Source organism: Mytilus galloprovincialis, chromosome 14 (genome assembly GCF_965363235.1).
Source record: "Mytilus galloprovincialis chromosome 14, xbMytGall1.hap1.1, whole genome shotgun sequence".
Classification (NCBI taxonomy): Eukaryota; Metazoa; Mollusca; class Bivalvia; order Mytilida; family Mytilidae; genus Mytilus; species Mytilus galloprovincialis.
Genome location: NC_134851.1, coordinates 61,308,500 through 61,326,996, shown reverse-complemented (window position 1 = coordinate 61,326,996; position 18,497 = coordinate 61,308,500). Strand labels below are relative to the sequence as shown.

Sequence of the window (18,497 nt, the reverse complement as noted above, 5' to 3'; positions counted from 1 at the left end):
GGCGACTTGGGCGAAGAAGTCGCCTTCCCGACCGTCACTTCGCTTTCCCCGACCCCCAAAAGCGAAATCAAGTCGCCCTGTTCTTGACGATAGTCGCTTTCAGTCGCTTCCGTCATCGGACATTTTCAATTTTTACCAAGTTAATGAAACATCAATTTTTTTACTGATAATTAAAGAAATTCAGACATAAACGATTCATTATCTTTAGAAAAGAGGTTGAAGCATTGTCTTCGCAGTGTGTAGCAGGTTATTTGATAAAAATACAACTTTTTATCACTTCCTGCATTCCCGCAAGTTTCGGTGCTTGTTACTCGAAAACGTACATCAACCTAAATTTCGGCGGCAAACTAAGTTTGTTACTTCATTTAAACGTGACAAAAGTTGCCTCCAGTAAATGTTTAATCCATTTATTGCATTAAAACCGTCATGTTCCTTTCCAAATAACTTGTCAAACATCGTTTATTTTTGTAAATTTTCTTGCAGTCCGCCATTGACCGATTTCTAAAATACGGATCTGAACCGGACAAGCTATGACCGAAATCCGTACTTTTACAATATTTACTACGGACGCACGGATGGAACAGCTGACAGAAGAATATTGATCCCAAAGGGGATAATTACGCATTCCACTCATTAAGAGACTTTTGGTTACATCTAATTGATTGGTGTATATAATTCCCTATATTTTTTACGGATTGTTTCAAACTATTGATTAAAGTTGCTTAACTCTGAGACTATTATACTAATATCAATATATTATGGCCCAGCTTAATAACTTTTATATTTTTTTATGAGAAACACTGAATTTCATACACAAGATAATTTTTAATTAAATTGTAATCATGTAATTGATATATTATAATTTCTTTACATTTTTTAAAATATTTTTTTTTTTTTAGTGCTAGATATCTAGTTGGTAGTTTCTCACAAGAACCTTAAGTTTCAAATGTTACTTTAATTGTAATTTTTTACTCATATGAATTGAACAACATAAAAAGAACATTATTTACATATGGCCCTTTATACTATTGTAAAATCCAAACATTGTAGCGCACCGCGCGAATGAGCACTTCTCTTTCAAATCTCACCACTTCTCCCTATCAGTTTCAAAAAGAGAAGTCACTTCTCCCTATAATTCTGAAGTAGTGTGAGCCCTGCCGCCATTGCACATTTTTGTGTAAACTACGGATCGGAACCGGACCAGATATGACAAAAATCCGCATTTTCACGATAATGACAACAGATGGACAGTAGACAGAAAAATTAAACCAAGAGAGAAAACTACGCATTAACAGACTATTTGTTAGATAACTTTGTTAAAAATACATATGATTTTGATGTAAAGATAAGAAACAACTGGGACTAATTCATTGAGTGGCATGAAACAATGAATTTCATAAACATGATAAAAAAAAGTTTTTAAATTGATTTTTTTTGCTTCTTTTGCTACTTTATCTTTACTTGATATAATATAAAAAGTAGTTAATTTTGTGTACTAGATAATTTAGTTTTGTATAAATACAGGTTGCACTGTAATGAACCATTCATTCATTTGACTTATTGTTGGGTAACTGAAACCACATATTTATTTTTATTTGGCACAAGAGGAAAAAAATAATTCTGTAACTATAAATGAATAAAGAAGACATAAACTGAAACAACTGTTTTTGTGGTTATAGTTTAATTGTATTCTCAGTTATGAATTGAACAATATAAACTAAAACATATAAAGGAAATAGAGCATCAACGCGACGCGACAAACAACATTAAAAAAAATACAGTTATTTTTTTTTTTTACGCAAAATGTGATGCTATCCAAAATTTCTGGGGAGAACACTGTATATACCTGTTATTTGTGAAGTCAAATTGTACTGTCTAAAAAAGCAATAGGATGTACATAAAATGATCATGTATGTATCATATCTTCTTTTTCAGGTAACTAAATGCTTCCTTATTTATGATATGAGTTTGTATGTGTACCTAAAATGTATATGTACATTTATGGAAAATTTTCATGTTGTACAGTACACATCGCATTGAAATTTCATGATGATATATAGAAATTAATGAATATTTAATGACTGTAAATTTCATGCACTGCTGAATCAAATACATGTATACTGAAAGTACTTTCATATGTGGAATCGATTTTAGAGTATACATGAAAGTAACATATTTGTGAGTTCTTAAGTTTGTGGCTTCTTAGGCCAAAGAAAGAAGTATGTGTGGTTCTAGTTACATCTGAAAAAAAGTTAGGGTAGGTAGGTAGGGATTTTTTAAAAATTTTATGGTGTTTTTTAAATTGAGTCTATGGGAGCTTCCAAAAAATGGCAATCCCATGTCACGCTGAGACCCCAATGAGACCCACTTTAGTGTGACATCCTTTCCCACTGAACTAATTCAAATTTTATTTCAGGCCCAGCTGAGGACCACCTTGGGGTGCTAGATTTTCTCTCAGCGTTGAATACCCATTGGTGGCCTTCAACTTTTGTCTGCTATTTGGTAGGGTTTTTGTCTCTTAGACTTATTCCCAATTCCCATTCTCAATTTTATTCACAAAAATTGTTATCCTTAACATGCTAAACTTTTCCTGTCTCGGTATCTGATTGAATTATGCAATATGATAAGTTTTTATGTTCTACCAATGTACATATATTTAGTTTTCATGTGTGAAAATGTTGCAGAAAGCAGCATCGTTTATTTATTATTTTTCAGAAATCTATTTCGAAAGTAAATATTTTGGTCCTGTCATTATGATTATGATCCCGACTCAGGGGAGGGGATACTTCCGAGATATCCTTCTTTTAAAAAAAACATCAGAAACAGACTATGCGAACCTTAATTAACTATTTAGATGACAAGCTTCCTGGTGGACTTGACTAGTCTATAAATTTAGTACGTTGAACTATCACATCAAAACAAATATCAATCAAAAACATCTAAATAAATCTGTAACTGAAACTTTGACTTGGCGGCTGCCATGTTTATATATTTCATTTCCTGTCTTGCGCATGGCAGATTACTCCCACATCACGTAAATCCACGACACACGCGAGACACGCACCTTGCATGGCAACGTTAGCGTCCTGGGAGATGTGTATTCCCCCAAAATGACAGGTATGATGATTCTCTCGTTGAAGAGTAAATGATACAGAAGTCGTGCTTTTTTCATTCCATCTATTCAAAACACTCTATTTATTTATAACGATTATCTTGAACCGTGGAAACAACAAGGCAAATGAAAATAAACTAAAAAGGGGGCGGGGCTGTCCTGAAACTACTGTCATTTGATTTATTGACCGATTTAATGACCACTAGCGCTATTCTTGTAAATATATATACCTTCGGTATTTTAGAAGCAATTTAGATATTTTATTTGTATACTGTGTATTTGTTTTTTAATGGATTATTTTGTTTTTGATTATCCTTGACACCAAATGGTTAGTTAACCGATGATACATGGGACCCCTCTCGTTTGTTATTAATTTTATGATAACGCCTTGACATCTATTAAAATCTCGGATTTCTGCACTTATTTCAGTTTTTATGGCCAACAAAGCAGGTGGATTCAAAAGTATACTTCTAGTACTTATTTGCAATGTAGTAACATTCCACAAACCGTAATAACTATAATTATAAATGCTAAAATCTTCACAATACACTTTCCCCAAAAATCTTGTTTTATATGTCATTATCTTGTCACAAATTGATAAAAATAGTAAAGTACTAAGACCTAAAGGATTTCAGTGCCAATTTTTCAAAGACAGAAGAATCAATTGTATTTAAAGTCATTTGATGTACAAGGGAGGGGGAAACTGGGGCCGTTATTGCTGTACCATTGAAGTCTTACAAAACCTCGACAGGAATCCCAAGTTTTAGTTGGTGTTTAAATTTGATGTCTTTTTAAAACCATTTATGTTACAGTTTTCGTTCTTTTCGCGTTTTTAAATACCTTGGCAAATTATACAGTGAAACCTGTTTAAACCGAACCTCTTTTGGATCGGTTTTGGCCAATGCTCGGTTTTATCAGGTTCACAACGCATACAATTTGATATGACGGTGTTTATATAAGAACATGTTTGGTTTATACAGGTTTTTTGGTTTATGCAGGATTCGGTTTAGCCAGGTTTCACTGTGTGTGGTCAAGTTTTGGTATAGTGATGTCCTTGATACGATAAAGCTAGGCGTAAAGGGTTTAATACTTTTGTTGAAGAAGGTATACATGTTTTTTTAAATTTTTTATTTTACTGATTTTAAATAATGATTAAGATTTTCTAGCATAGGTTCTGATAGTTCTGATGGAGAACTTTCTCATTGAAAATCGTACCATATCTTCTATTTTTTATTGATTAATTGGTGTTTAACTCCACTTTCAGCGCTTAATCGTGGTAGATACTTTTTTATTGCGTGTGTGAGTCTGTGTTCCGTGTTGAAGACAGTACTTTGACCTTTAATGGTTTACTTTTATAAATTGTGACTTGTGGATGGAGAGTAGTCTCCTTGGCACTCATACCACATCTTCTTATATCTATTTCCGTTTATTTCTTATCTAACTTTTGCCTTGAGGTGTCTATTTGGGGGGTGGAGGGGGAGATAGGAGGGGTCCTGATCCCGAAACCCCGCTCTTAAAAACCCGAAATCCGGAGGTCCAGAAAATTTAAATAGATTTAAATCCCGACATCCCGAAATTCATATAAAGAATTCCCGGATCCCGAAACTCGAAAGGGTCAACCCCAAAAGTGTCAATCCAGAAATCCAGATCTTAAAAACACCCGATCCAGAAGTCCCGATAAAGAACCTATCCCCCTCATCTCTATTCGATCTTAAACCACAAAGGCAGCTTGTCGAGATAAATTCCAGAAAATGTCTTACAACCAAACAACAATTCTCAACAGTTTCTTTTCCTGATTCAGTTTTCTTGTAAATTGACAAAATTGTCTCGGTGAATATTGTTGGACGCGTTATGCTAATTTAATTCAATCATTTTCGTTTTAGAAATGAATGGCGAGACAGAGCCTTACACAGAAATGGAAGTTATGATCGAAACCGACAATAACATTTTAGAAATAGTTCCAAAAAATACGGGATTTACAGCTATCGTAGACGAAGGAGAAACAAACGAAAGAAACCAGGTGAACGTGAAAGAACACTTGCACGTGCAAGGCAAATACGTGACTTTAGACTTGTCATGTAAGGGTATCCCGAAAGTACCGTTGGAAACATTTGAATATGAAAATCTCACAACGCTCTATTTGCAAGACAATAACCTATGTGGAATTCCAGACGACCTGATTTCATTGAAGAATTTAGAAACCCTCGTTCTTGCTAAAAATAAAATCAAAGTTCTAAGCAGAACTGTTTATTTGCTGGATAAACTTATACAACTGGATATATCTGATAATGACATTGAAGAAATTCTACCTGATGTGTCTGGCCTTGAGAATTTACGGGAGTTCAGGGCCAATGGGAATCGATTGGAGGAAATTCCTTCACAGATTGGTTACTTACGAAAGTTGCGAATTCTAACACTAAACGACAATAGGCTAAAAGATTTGCCAAAGTCCATCTCAAACTTGGAAAATTTGAAAATTTTGTCATTGGATGGAAACAGCCTTGAATTTCTTAGCCCTGAGATATGCAAAATTGACGGATTAAAACAACTGACTCTCTCTGGGAACCAAATTACAAATTTGCCACGTGACACGGAAAATTTTCTAGCTTTAGAAAAACTTATCCTTGACGACAACGATTTTGAATTTATCCCTATTCAAGTTTTATGGTTGGAAAATCTTGCTGAGTTGGCACTCTCTGGAAATCGTCTTAAAGAAATTCAACCAGAAATAGGTCAATTAAAAAATCTAACTATTTTAGGTTTAAACAGCAATGACCTTGAAGAAATACCAGAGGAATTATTTCAATTGCAACGACTAGAGGTCATTGGGCTAGAAAACAACAAAATCAATGTTATTCCTGACTCTATTGCAAAACTCTATGACCTCCGAGAGCTCTATTTAGGAGATAACTGCATCAAAGAAGTTCCAGAAAACTTATGCTGGTGTTCACAGCTGGAAGTTTTGAGCTTGCTGAAAAACGACCTATCATCATTCCCCATCGAAATCGAGAATCTTCGAAAACTGCATACCCTTGTGCTTTCAAATAATCATTTCAAAATATTACCAGACGCCATAGGTTCTTTGGTTCATCTTGAAATCTTATCAGCAGATGGCAATGAGCTCGAGACTCTAGCAGACGACTTTAAAGGCCTTATTCGACTCCGTCAGTTGAACTTGAACAATAACAAGTTTTCGATGTTTCCCAAGGTCGTCTGCGAGCTCAAGCTTCTGGAGGTATTAGATATAAGTAATAATTCGATTGAATTTCTCCCACCCGTCATTTCTCAACTTGATAGACTTGTTGTTTTGAAAATAAACCAAAACAATATCAAATCATTTGATACTGATCTTTGTGCACTGAAAGAATTACAGGTTTTAGACATGTCAACGAATCGTCTGCAGGAAGTTCCAGAAACAGTGGCTGAAATGGAGAATCTCAACGACCTTGACCTTTCTAATAACCAGTTTTTAGAATTTCCAAAAACTGTTTTCTCAATTCCAAATCTGGAAAGGTTGAAATTTGACCAAGAAAACGGAAATCAGCTTCCACTTATTCCAGACGAGATAGAGTTTTCAAGTATCTCTTATCTAATTCTTTCAAAGAACTCGCTACGAACTCTTCCAAATACCATAAGTGGCATGCGCAACATCAAATCGATTATTGCAGACAACAATGACATTCATACACTGCCAAAAAGCATCTGCGATATTCCACAGTTACAAGTTTTGCATTTGAATGACAACTGTTTGACATCCCTCCCAGAAAACTTTGATAACTTATCAAAGCTGAAAGACCTTCGTATCCATAACAACCCATTGAAAACTCCACCAATGGACGTCTGTGTTAGTGGTGTAATGCAGCCGATTGGTCGTTTCATCAGAAGGGCACTAGAACGAGAAGGTTAGTTTATGTATAATTAAAAATACGTGAGGGTCTGGATGGGTTTTACAAAATCAGCTAAAATGGGCAAAAAGTGCAGAATAAATGGGAATAATAAACAATAGAGAAAAAAGAAAAATAGACAAGGAATAAAGAATAATAGGCAAACTAAATAAAGAATACTCAATAATGAAAATGGTATAAAAACAAAAGAATAAAGAAGTGATACAGATCCATCCAGTCCCACATTCATGCACGTGAGTTTTGAAATTGCTTATTGTGTCCTAATTTGTGTTCGAGCGTTGTGTTGGAGCTGGTGCTTTTAAACGCTTATGAATTAAAAACTAGATGAAAATAAAAAAATAGGTTTTGGGTTCATATAGGTGCATGTGTAAAATGTAAATTGCGATTAAAGTGTATGTAAAATTTACGACATAGCAAGCCATGGTCATTTTCGTTCTTAATAAAAACCAGAATTGAAGTAGGAAGAAATTTACAGTAATTTTAGTGTTGTCATTCCGGGGCTTTTTATAGCTTACTGTATTTGCGGTATGGCTTTTGCTCATTGTTGAGGGCCGTAAGATGACCTATACAGTTGTCAACGTCTTCATCATCTGGTCTCTGGTGTAAAGTTGTCTAATTTCAATCATACTAAATCTTCTTAATTTCATAGTGTAACCCATCATTATAAATTTTGACAAGTATAAATCGAACTAATGATCATTTGCACTCCTATCGAAAGCTCTTCTAGATAACAACCGACCAATTGAAGTTTTTTTTAAAACAACATTTAATATATCACGTTATCAATATTTGTTCTACGTGCCTGAGACCTGTCTTATGAAAAGTACATTTAAGTCTTTCATGCCGTATCATTATTTATATACATCCACGAGTGATCGTGACATTTGAGGGGGTGATTTATATATTTATTTTAGTTTTTCATGATCCAACCACTTAAACTCCTTTACCCGAAATCTGAACCCTTTGAAACCACATATCCATCTTCACAAAATCTTGTTGTTTGCCTGATTGTGTTGATATTAAAAGCTTTCCCATGCATTGCATATTGATGTAATAAATTTACATAATGCTACATGTATAATTAAATGTTTGTAGATTACTTCATTAACAAATTTGAAGGTAAAATTATGTTTGTTCTTATTTATTTTTTATTGGAAGACATACATTAATGTTACCTGATTATCTAAAATATATAGTTTCATGACACACATTTGCTGCTTTGTGTTCTGAAAATATTTCCAAAACACCATTTTGATTTTGTATTCAGGTGACTAAATTTTGTATCATAGGTCTAGAAAATATATGTCAAATCATTGTTTTTACTTTCGTAATCATTGTTCAGAGTATTTCATATTTTGCACAATTATAAAGCATATATCTTTATTGACAAACCTTCACTTAAAATTGTGGACCCCCTTTGTGGTGTTTCCCCCAAATCAAAATTGACCAAATTCAGATCAAATATCAGTGAAGTTAATCTTTAAATGTTTGAAACACGTGTTATCAGTATGTTTTTCCTTAAAATTTAGATTCAAAAGAACAAATATATATATATAACTATGGGCTAGTTCGTAGAAGGAGCTTAATTGTAAATTATAAAATGCTTTTGCCAACTAACAGTTACAGTACATTTTACATAATCTTTTTTTTTCATTGGCTGAAACATATCACACGTGAAAAACATGACGTGGTGTTATCACATTTTCATATTGCATGAAAACCCAGTTACAAAAGAGAGGCGAATGAAACCAGAGGGACAGTCAAACTCAAAGATCGAAAATAAACTGACAACGTCATGACTAAAGGAGAAAAAGACAAACAAACAAATAATAGTACAGAAGACACAACATAGAAAACTAAAGACTAAGTAACACCCACCCAACCAAAAACTAGGGTGATCTCAGGTGATCTGGAAGGGTAAGCAGATCCTGCTCCACATGTAGTACCCGTCGTGTTACTCATGTTATTACAAACCCGGTAAATAGTCCAATTCGGTAGGTCACATTTGCGAAAAGGGAAGGGGATGGTAGTTACGACATAAGGAACATATCCGATACAAGCGACCAATGATATTCTGATTAACAATTATTATAGGTAAATCTATCATTGACTCAACACTATATATGATTATTAATCTCTCTTTGTTACTTAGATATATAACATTAATTCACATCTATCGTGAAAATAACAAGTGGAAGGAGCTTATTAAAGTATAAGAAAACAATAACGTTCCACATTTTGAAACACGAAGCGTTTCTGCTCTTCGACCAAAATATGTTCCTTTACTTTTTTCATATCGATGATAACTTTCAAAAATAGCATTGACTTCTGATTTGTTATGCTTTTTGTCGTGAGAAAGGTTATCCAGCAAGCACAGAATAAGTGTTCACAATGCAACACCCAGTTAAACGAACCTCTTCATTGGTTGTCATTTGTTGATGTGGTTCATAAGTGTTTCCCGTTTCTTGTTTTAATGTAGATTAGACCTTTGGTTTTCTTGTTTGATTTATTTTACACTAGTCCTTTTGAGGCCCTTCATAGCTTGTTGTTCGGTGTGAGCCATATTTTGACCTCTAATTGTTTACTTTTTACACTATATGTGACTTGGAGGGAGAGTTGTCATTGACACTCATACCACAACTTCTTATTTCCACATCTACTTATCATGAAGATTATAATTTTTCACTGGAACACTATGACTAGCGGAAAACGGTTTAAAAAACAACAACATCTATTTTCTTCAACACGCATATAAAGTAGCTATTAATTGGAGTAAATTTTAGTACAGATAGAATAACTAGAAAATGTTCCTGTTGAGAAATATTTGTAATGCCTCTTGTTTTAAAATATAACATGTAAATAAAACTTTACTCTCGTTCCCTTATAACATTATAGGCTAAAGTCACAAAAAGAAATAAAGTTCGTGTCATCTGCAGGCATTGTTGCCGCGTTAAGTTCTAGTGATTAACTCTAATACAGCGTAATATCTTACTTTATATTATAAATGCCTTCTAGTTTTCTTCAGAAGTATCTTTAACATGTAGTTCACAGTATTGAAACTGCTAATCGAGAAAAAACTGCAATGAAACTGCTAATCAAGAAAACGGTTAAATCATGTTTCATCGGATAGCATTACATTATAACATTAGTGAATATGATAGCGTGGCAAAAACCAAAAACCCGATTAATCAGTATATATGCGAAATGTTATTGATTTCGTAAGCCGACTCTTTAAAAGCAAGACTTAGTTCCAGTGAACTAATACTCGTCTATAACATTTTCTGAAATGAAACTACTATATTGGATTTTATTTTCCTTCTTACTACCTCACTTACCACAGTCGTGATTCAGAGGCTAACTTATTGAAAACATGTGCAGTCGTTTTTTATTTTTTTTTATATATCAGCTTCGAGCATTATCACAGAAGCTTGTCAAATATTCACAATGTATGGCACATATCATGAGTAATAATCAAAAGAAGCGATATAGATATAAAAGTAAAAAGATGTGGTATAATTGCAAATGAAACAAACAACTCTCCATCAGAGACCAACTGGCAGCAGTTAACAACTATAGGGGACTGTACGGTCTTAAACAATTAATGATCATAACCCATACCGCATAGTCAGCTATAACTAGTTTGCAAATGATTTTCTGCAGTACGAATCGAAATTGTCTATTTTCTTTATATTTTGATATTAAAAGAAGCATGTAGTGAAGAGTTATTTGCACACAAAAAGAATGTCTTGGCTATGGCGCATTACATGTGCACAGTTGTCTAGAGAAATCCCTAAATTCATGAATCATGTGACTATCTTTTCAGAACTGCTTTTAATGAAGATGATCAATGTTATCAAGACTAATTTGAACAAGAACGAGTTAAGGTACCTGATGAAGAAGTTCCGGTTCCCAGAAGAAAAAATGGCGGAACTTGAGCAGACGTATTACGGGAAGGACAAGTTGCAAGATAGGGTGTACCATGCCATGCTATTCTGGAAAGAGTTTAAAGGACCTCTAGCAAATATTGAAGAACTAATTCGAGTTTTTCATGTCATTGGTTACGATGACCTCTGTCTAAAATTACGTGCAATGAAGATATATGCACAGAGGTTGAGACTTTGAAAAAGATTTAATTCCGCGCAAAATTGAACACTTGGAAACTTAAGTATATGCGAACAATTTATATAATTATACTGCCAATAATTAGTCTTTCACTATCCCTTTGCTAAAATATAGATGATGTTAATATTAAACTGTGTTTAGGAATACAATTGAAAATTTTACTTTAGATTAAAACCTTTTTAACAAAAATTTTGTACGATACAACAAGGATCTTACTATACAAATCCTTGGATACAACAATATTTGACATTCTCATTTGATCAAAAACAATATATGAACCGCACCTTATAATTAAAGGTGCATCTTCCAGTCGATTTAGAGTGGGTCTCATTGGGGTCTAATTAAGCGTGATGCGGGTTTGCAATTTTTTTTGTAAGTGTGACACGCGAAACTCAAATTACTGTGCCGTGAAAACGGGAAATGAAGTCTAGTGGGACATGAGAAATTACAAAAAAAATTATAATTAAGTACATAGTGTAAGCGCTATACGTAAATTGGACAAAACAGTAACCGGGATCCGGTGTTCAGAACCCTCCAATGAGACCCCCTTTAGACATATATAGATATAGGAAGGTGTGGTGTGAGTGCCAATGAGACAACTCTCCATCAAAGTAACAATTTATAAAAGTAAACAATTGTAGGTCAATGTAATGTACCTGTCTACTTTTGATAATTACAAATTGAATTTCACATGTGTTATTTGTTTTGTGTCGTGAAGTGGCTGTCTTTTTTATTCACAGACAAAAGTATTGAACTTTCGGTTCTGCTTTTTCTATTTTCAATATTCTTCTTGTATAGACTTTTATAACAGTTTTACCTCTTTTCACTCAATCGTGGGTTATCTGATTATTTTACTTATGAACCTTCAACGAATCTTTCTGTACATAAATGTTAGCAACAGGTAAGAAAGTGTGTATGTGTGTAAAGTAAAATGTTTTTAAAAAAATGTTTGTTTTGCTATTTGTGATGTTTTTGCTTTAAAAGAGTGTATAGTGCTACTATGCTATATAATTATTTAACCGAACATTTGTCATTTGGTCTCTTGTGGAGAGTTGTCTCATTGGCAATCAGACCACATCTTCTTTTTTTTCCCTTTTTTTTATGCAAGTTTGTATTTAAGTCTCTTCGTTTTATGTCTCATATCAGAATGTTAAGAGTTAGTTGCAAGTTATAGAACATCATCAAATCTGCTTTTGGAGGGTCTGGGTGGGGCTTACAGAACAGAAAATAATTGACTTAAAGTTTAGAATAAAAATGAAAGACAAAAAAAAAATTAACAATAGAACAATTGACCACCAGCAAAAAATAGATTGAATTTGGGGGGGGGGGGGGGGTTGACTAAAAGGATAGAGAATACTTCACTATATTACTCACTTTCAACTTTCGTTCACACTAGAGTTGACCATTTGAAATAGTTCATGAGGGTCTAGTTGAGATTTACAGAATAGAGACTATGGTCAAAATTATAAACAGTTGCGTTTCTTTGGGTGGTTCACGGTATTGGAACAGCCATGGCCATTTCTTGACAATCAATGCTTTAGAATGGGGACATTTGGTTGGAACTCCCTTTTCAAAATGACTTGACCCGCTCCTGATAAAGGGAAGGGCAAAAAAAAAAGGTATCGAGAAAACTGAGCAAAAAAATAAAGGTTATAGAACAATGGCGTACTAAACACCTTTATTTTTTTGCCCAGTTTTCTCTATACTTATTTTTTTTCGCCCTTCATTCTACCAGGGGCGTGATTAAAAGAAAAAATAAATGAATACAGGAATGAATAAACTCCCATCCAGACCCGTTACCATCTGCTAATGGCCATTCCTGTTTACTTTGAGTTATTAAGTTTGGAACAGACTAAGTATTAGAAAAAAAATGTATTGTTAGTCCGAAGTTAAGGTGTATATTTACTGTAGAGTTAAGATGTATATTTACTGTGAAGTTAAGATGCATATTTACTGCGAAGTTAAGATGTACATTTACTGTGAAGTTAAGATGCATATTTACTGTGAAGTTAAGATGCATATTTACTGTGGAGTTAAGATGTATATTTACTGTGAAGTTAAGATGCGTATTAACTGTGAAGTTAAGATGTATATTTACTGTGAAGTTAAGATGTATATTTACTGTGAAGTTAAGATGTATATTTACTGTAAACATTGTTTCCATTTATATGTTTATATATGCGCGTTTCTTTACTTTTATATTAAAGCCTTTTCTATTTAGCCTTTTACAGTTAAATGTAGAATAGTGCAATGTTATTAAAAATTGTTATTCGAAATAAAAAAAGAACATAGAAATTTTGTATTATTTGAAAAAGTGTCCAAACTTCATTCCTATTGAATGCCTTACGGTGACCTATAGTTGTTAATTTCTGTGTCATGTTGGTCTCTTGTGGAGAGTTGTCTCATTGGCAATGTTGCCACATTTTCTTTTTTAAATTTTTTTTACATTCCTGTTTGGAGAAATGCATGAAGAATTGTTCATGGTCTGCATGCTGAATAACACATTGTTTGTAACTACCTGATCAGGCGTTTACGTTCTCATTTCATTGACTTTATTTGGTCAGTAGTTTGAAGTGAGAAAGCAAATTTTACATCCACCGTTCAGCCACTTCCTCTTTTCCGTTTAAGAAAAATACAACACTCAATAATTTAATTTTGGATGTAACGCGTCTTCTGATTGGCTGACGTTATTTTGTTATGAGCCCATAGACATAATTTAGTCATGTGACCGTGACGTCATCAACGTTTTTTCATGGTTTTCTACGGTTTAAAATGGAATTTAGAATTAAATTATAAGAAATGACTGTAATATTTTTTCTGTCTATTCGAAATAACATAAAAAATGTGGTGTACACTGTTAAATAACCCGCTACGCGCGTTATTCAGTGTGCACCAAATTTTTTATGTTATTTCTTCATAGACAGAAAAAATATTACAGTCATTCCTTAATTGTAAAGAAAAATAAACAAAACAACCAGCAACTAACGCGCGTAGCGGGTTTTTTTTTAACAGTGTGCACCATATTTTTTATGTTATTTCGAATAGACAGAAAAAATATTACAGTCATTTCTTATAATTTAATTCTAAATTCCATTTTAAACCGTAGAAAACCATGAAAAAACGCTGATGACGTCACGGTCACATGACTTAATAATGTCTATGGGCTCATAACAAAATAACGTCAGCCAATCAGAAGACGCGTTACATCCAAAATTAAACTATTCGTGTATACTGAATTGCTGTATGATAATTTCTTATCAAAGTATGAAAGTATGAAGTTGTGATATGATTGCCAATGAGACATCTCTCCATCAGAGACCAAATGACACAGAAAATAACAATTATAGGTCACCGGACGGACTTCATTGATGAGTAAAACCCATCCCCTGCATAATCAGCAATGAAAGACCCCAAAATGACAAATGCATAAATATTTAAACGAGAAAACGAACGGCTTATTATATCTACAAAATAATGAACAAAAACAAAAAATGATAGAAATATCTTGTTCTCAGGCAAATTATTATTAAACCTAGTTATGCTTTAGCTAATCTTATAATGTCCCATTGACCATTTAGCTCTTTAAATCCTTCTTTGCTTTTTAATTATTTTTTTTTCTCAGAAATACACAATGAATGAAATAAAACAAGAATTTGTAAATTTCATGCTTCGAAAGTGCTTTTCTGGAGTGATCTTCGGCGTGAACGCTCAAAGCCGACTGTACGTATAAGACCCAAAACAGTTGAAGAGCCGTATGACCAAACAAAGGACACACTAATAGCCAGACTCATGCTAGTGAAAGGTGAAACCTTAGTTTCTTTACAAGTTTTTAGTCTATATACGAATAATCATAGAAAGATGTTTTAAAAATCATGCCAATACCGAAGTATAAATGTATAAGGTGCTTTTACTTTTGATAATCTCGTATAATCTTGCAAAAACATTTTGTTTGCTTTTTTACATGGCATAAACGGAATAGCACTTATCAGAACAACAGATTTATGATATGGGACATAAATTACCTTTAAATGCATTTATGTCATTGACATAAGAGGGTGGATCTTATCAGTGCTCTAAAACAGAGTTCTTATAAACACTCTATCGGTTAAATGAGCCATGCAAATCTCGCAAGACTTACTGACCCTGAAGCTTGTAAACTAAGTACGTTTGTTGCTCAAACTCCGTACATAGACTGAATCCACTTTCTTTCTCTACATCAAATTAAAAGTAGCTTTTGAATTGGAGCCTGAACTCTTGACTTTCAACACGTATTATTTCTAGCAACTATCAACATTAAACAGGTCAAACAGAGAATAAAACAAATATATTGGGTATTAAGATACCCACAAGAAAACAAAACAAGAACCAATCGAAGGGTTATATGTTCTTGCGAAACTAAGGTGACTATGCCATGCTGTTAATTTAAACTACAAAATATTTTGAATTGATTTCGATGATTGAATTGCGGGTATGACAAATGTCAATGATAGAATACGGATACGTAAAATATTGATGATGGAATTGCAGTTACATCAAAGGAAAATAATGTAATTACGGGTACGTCAAATATCGATGGTGCATGGAATTGCCGTTACAGCTAACGGAAATGATGGAATTACGGGTACGTCGAATATTGATGGTGGAATTGGGGGTACAGCTAATGAAAATTATGGAATTACGGGTACGTCAAATATTGATTGTGGAATTGCGGGTACAGCAAATGAAAATGATGTAATTATGGATAAGTCAAATATTGATGGTGGAATTGAGGTTACAGCAAAGGAAAAATATTGAATAACGAATACGTCAAATACTGATGGTGCAAGAAATTGCGGTTACAGCTAATGAAAATAATGGAATTAAGGGTACGTCAAATATTAATGGTGGAATTGTGGGTACAGAAAATTAAAATGATGGAATTACGGATACGTCAAATATTGATAGTAGATATTGCGGGTTACAACAAAGGAAAATAATTGAATAACGGGAACGTCAAATACTGATGGTGCAAGAAATTGCGGTTACAGCTAATGAACGTAATGGAATTACGGGTACGTCAAATATTGATGGTGGAATTGTGGGTACAGAAAATTAAAATGATGGAATTACGGATACGTTAAATATTGATAGTGGATATTGCGGGTACAGGAAATGAAAACGATGGAATACGGGTACGTCAAATATTGATGGTGGAATTGCGGGTTACAACAAAGGAAACTAATTGAATAACGGGAACGTCAAATACTGATGGTGCAAGAAATTGCGGTTACAGCTAATGAACGTAATGGAATTACGGGTACGTCAAATATTGATGGTGGAATTGTGGGTACAGAAAATTGAAATGATGGAATTACGGATACGTTAAATATTGATGGTGGAATTGCGGGTACATCAAATTAAAATGATGGAATAACGGGTACGTTTAATATTAATGATGGACATTGCGGTTACAGCTAATGAAAATAATGGAACTACGTATACGTCAAATATCGATGATAGAATTGTGGTTACAGCAAATGAAAATAATGGAATTATGTATACGACAAATATTGATGGTGGAAATGGGGTTACAGCTAATGAAAATTATGGAGTTACGGATACGTTAAATATTGATGATGGATATTGTGGGTACAGCAAATTTAAATTATGGAATTACGGATATGTCAAATATTGCTGGCTGAATTGTGGTTACAGCTAATGAAAATGATGGAATTTCGGGTACGTCAAATATCGATGATAGAATTGTGGTTACAGCAAATGAAAATAATGGAATTACGGGTAAGTCAAATATTGATGGTGGATATTGCGGTTTCAGAAAAGGATATTATTGAATTACGGGTTCGTCAAATACTGATTGGGGTTGAATTGCGGTAACAGCTATTGAAAATAATGGATTTACGGGTACGTCAAATATTGATGATGGAATGGCGGGTACAGCAAAAGAAAATAATTAAATTACGAGTTCGTCATATACTGATTGGGGTGGAATTGCGGTAACAGCCAATGCAAATAATGGAATTACGGGTACGTCAAATATTGATGATGGCATTACGGGTACGTCAAATATTGATGATGGACATTGCGGGTACAGCAAATTGAATTGATGGACATTGCGGGTACTTCACATTAAAATGATGGAATTATTGATAAGTCAAATATTGATGGTGGAATTGAGGTTAGAGCAAAAGAAAATAATTGAATAACGGGTATGTCAAATATTGACGGTGCATGGAATTGCGGTTACAACTTATGAAAATGATCAAATTACGAATACGTATAATATTGATGATGGATATTGCGGGTACAGCAAATTAAAATGATGGAATTACCTATACGTCAAATATTGATGATGGATATTGCGGGTACAGCAAATTTAAATTATAGAATTATGAGTGCGTCAAATATCGATGATGGAGTTACGGGTACAGCACATTAAAATGATGGAATTACGGGTACGTCAAATATCGATGATGGAACTGCGGGTACGATAAATATTGATGAAAGAATCGCGGGTACAGCACATTAAAATGATGGAATTACGGGTACGTTAAATATTGATGTTGGAATTGCAGATACACATCCCTAATTAACTGGGCATTTAAAAAGTCGGAATGCGAGTACATATGTTCAAACTCTTTTAGATCATTTTTTAGTAGCAATAAACAAAAGAACTATGTCAATTGGACATGCTTTGATACTATTTATGCACTTGAATTTTTACTTGATAACATTTTTGTTCGCTTTGGAGATTCCGTATATCGTCAAGTTATTGGAATTCCAATGGGGACTAACTGTGCACCACTTATTGCGGACCTGTTTTTGTATTGTTATGAGTTACAATTTATGACTAAAATTAGCAAAGACCCATCAAAACAACATTTGATACAAAAATTTAACAATACTTTTAGATATTTGGATGATATATTGGCTCTAAATAATGACGACTTCAGTATGTATACTAAAGAAATTTATCCTGTAGAACTTACTTTAAATAAAGCTAATGATAACAATGACCACTGCCCTTTCCTCGATCTTGATATCTATATCATAAACGGGAAGCTTAATACAAAAATTTATGATAAAAGAGATGATTTTTCATTTCCTATTGTTAATTATCCATTTTTAGATGGTGACGTTCCCTTGTCACCATCTTATGGTGTTTATATATCTCAACTTGTACGATTCGCTCGTGTATGTAACAATGTATTAGATTTTAGCGAGAGAAATTTATGTATTACTGAAAAATTATTACACCAGGGTTTTCGATATCACAAACTGGTCAAAACATTTACTAAATTTTATCACCGGTATAAGGAAATAATTCGTAAATATAACTCAACATGCAGACATCTTATACG

At 33.6% G+C, this 18,497-nt stretch overlaps 2 protein-coding genes across 4 annotated transcripts in view; one reads left to right on the top strand and one right to left on the bottom strand.

Moving 5' to 3' along the window:
* Positions 1-3,016, bottom strand: part of LOC143058436 (dnaJ homolog subfamily C member 13-like) — a 72,754-nt gene extending 69,738 nt beyond the window's left edge. For all 3 annotated transcript variants that reach the window (XM_076231922.1, XM_076231924.1, XM_076231923.1), the window contains exon 1: positions 2,838-3,016. The gene's annotated coding sequence lies outside the window, so the exon portion shown is untranslated. The remainder of the gene's footprint in view (positions 1-2,837) is intronic.
* On the top strand, positions 3,012-12,413 carry LOC143058438 (uncharacterized). Its single transcript, XM_076231925.1, has 3 exons — positions 3,012-3,117; positions 4,996-7,014; positions 10,841-12,413. The coding sequence occupies exons 1-3, from the start codon at positions 3,111-3,113 to the stop codon at positions 11,137-11,139; spliced, it is 2,325 nt and encodes a 774-aa protein (XP_076088040.1). The 5' UTR covers positions 3,012-3,110; the 3' UTR covers positions 11,140-12,413.
* Positions 12,414-18,497: the final 6,084 nt, after the last annotated feature.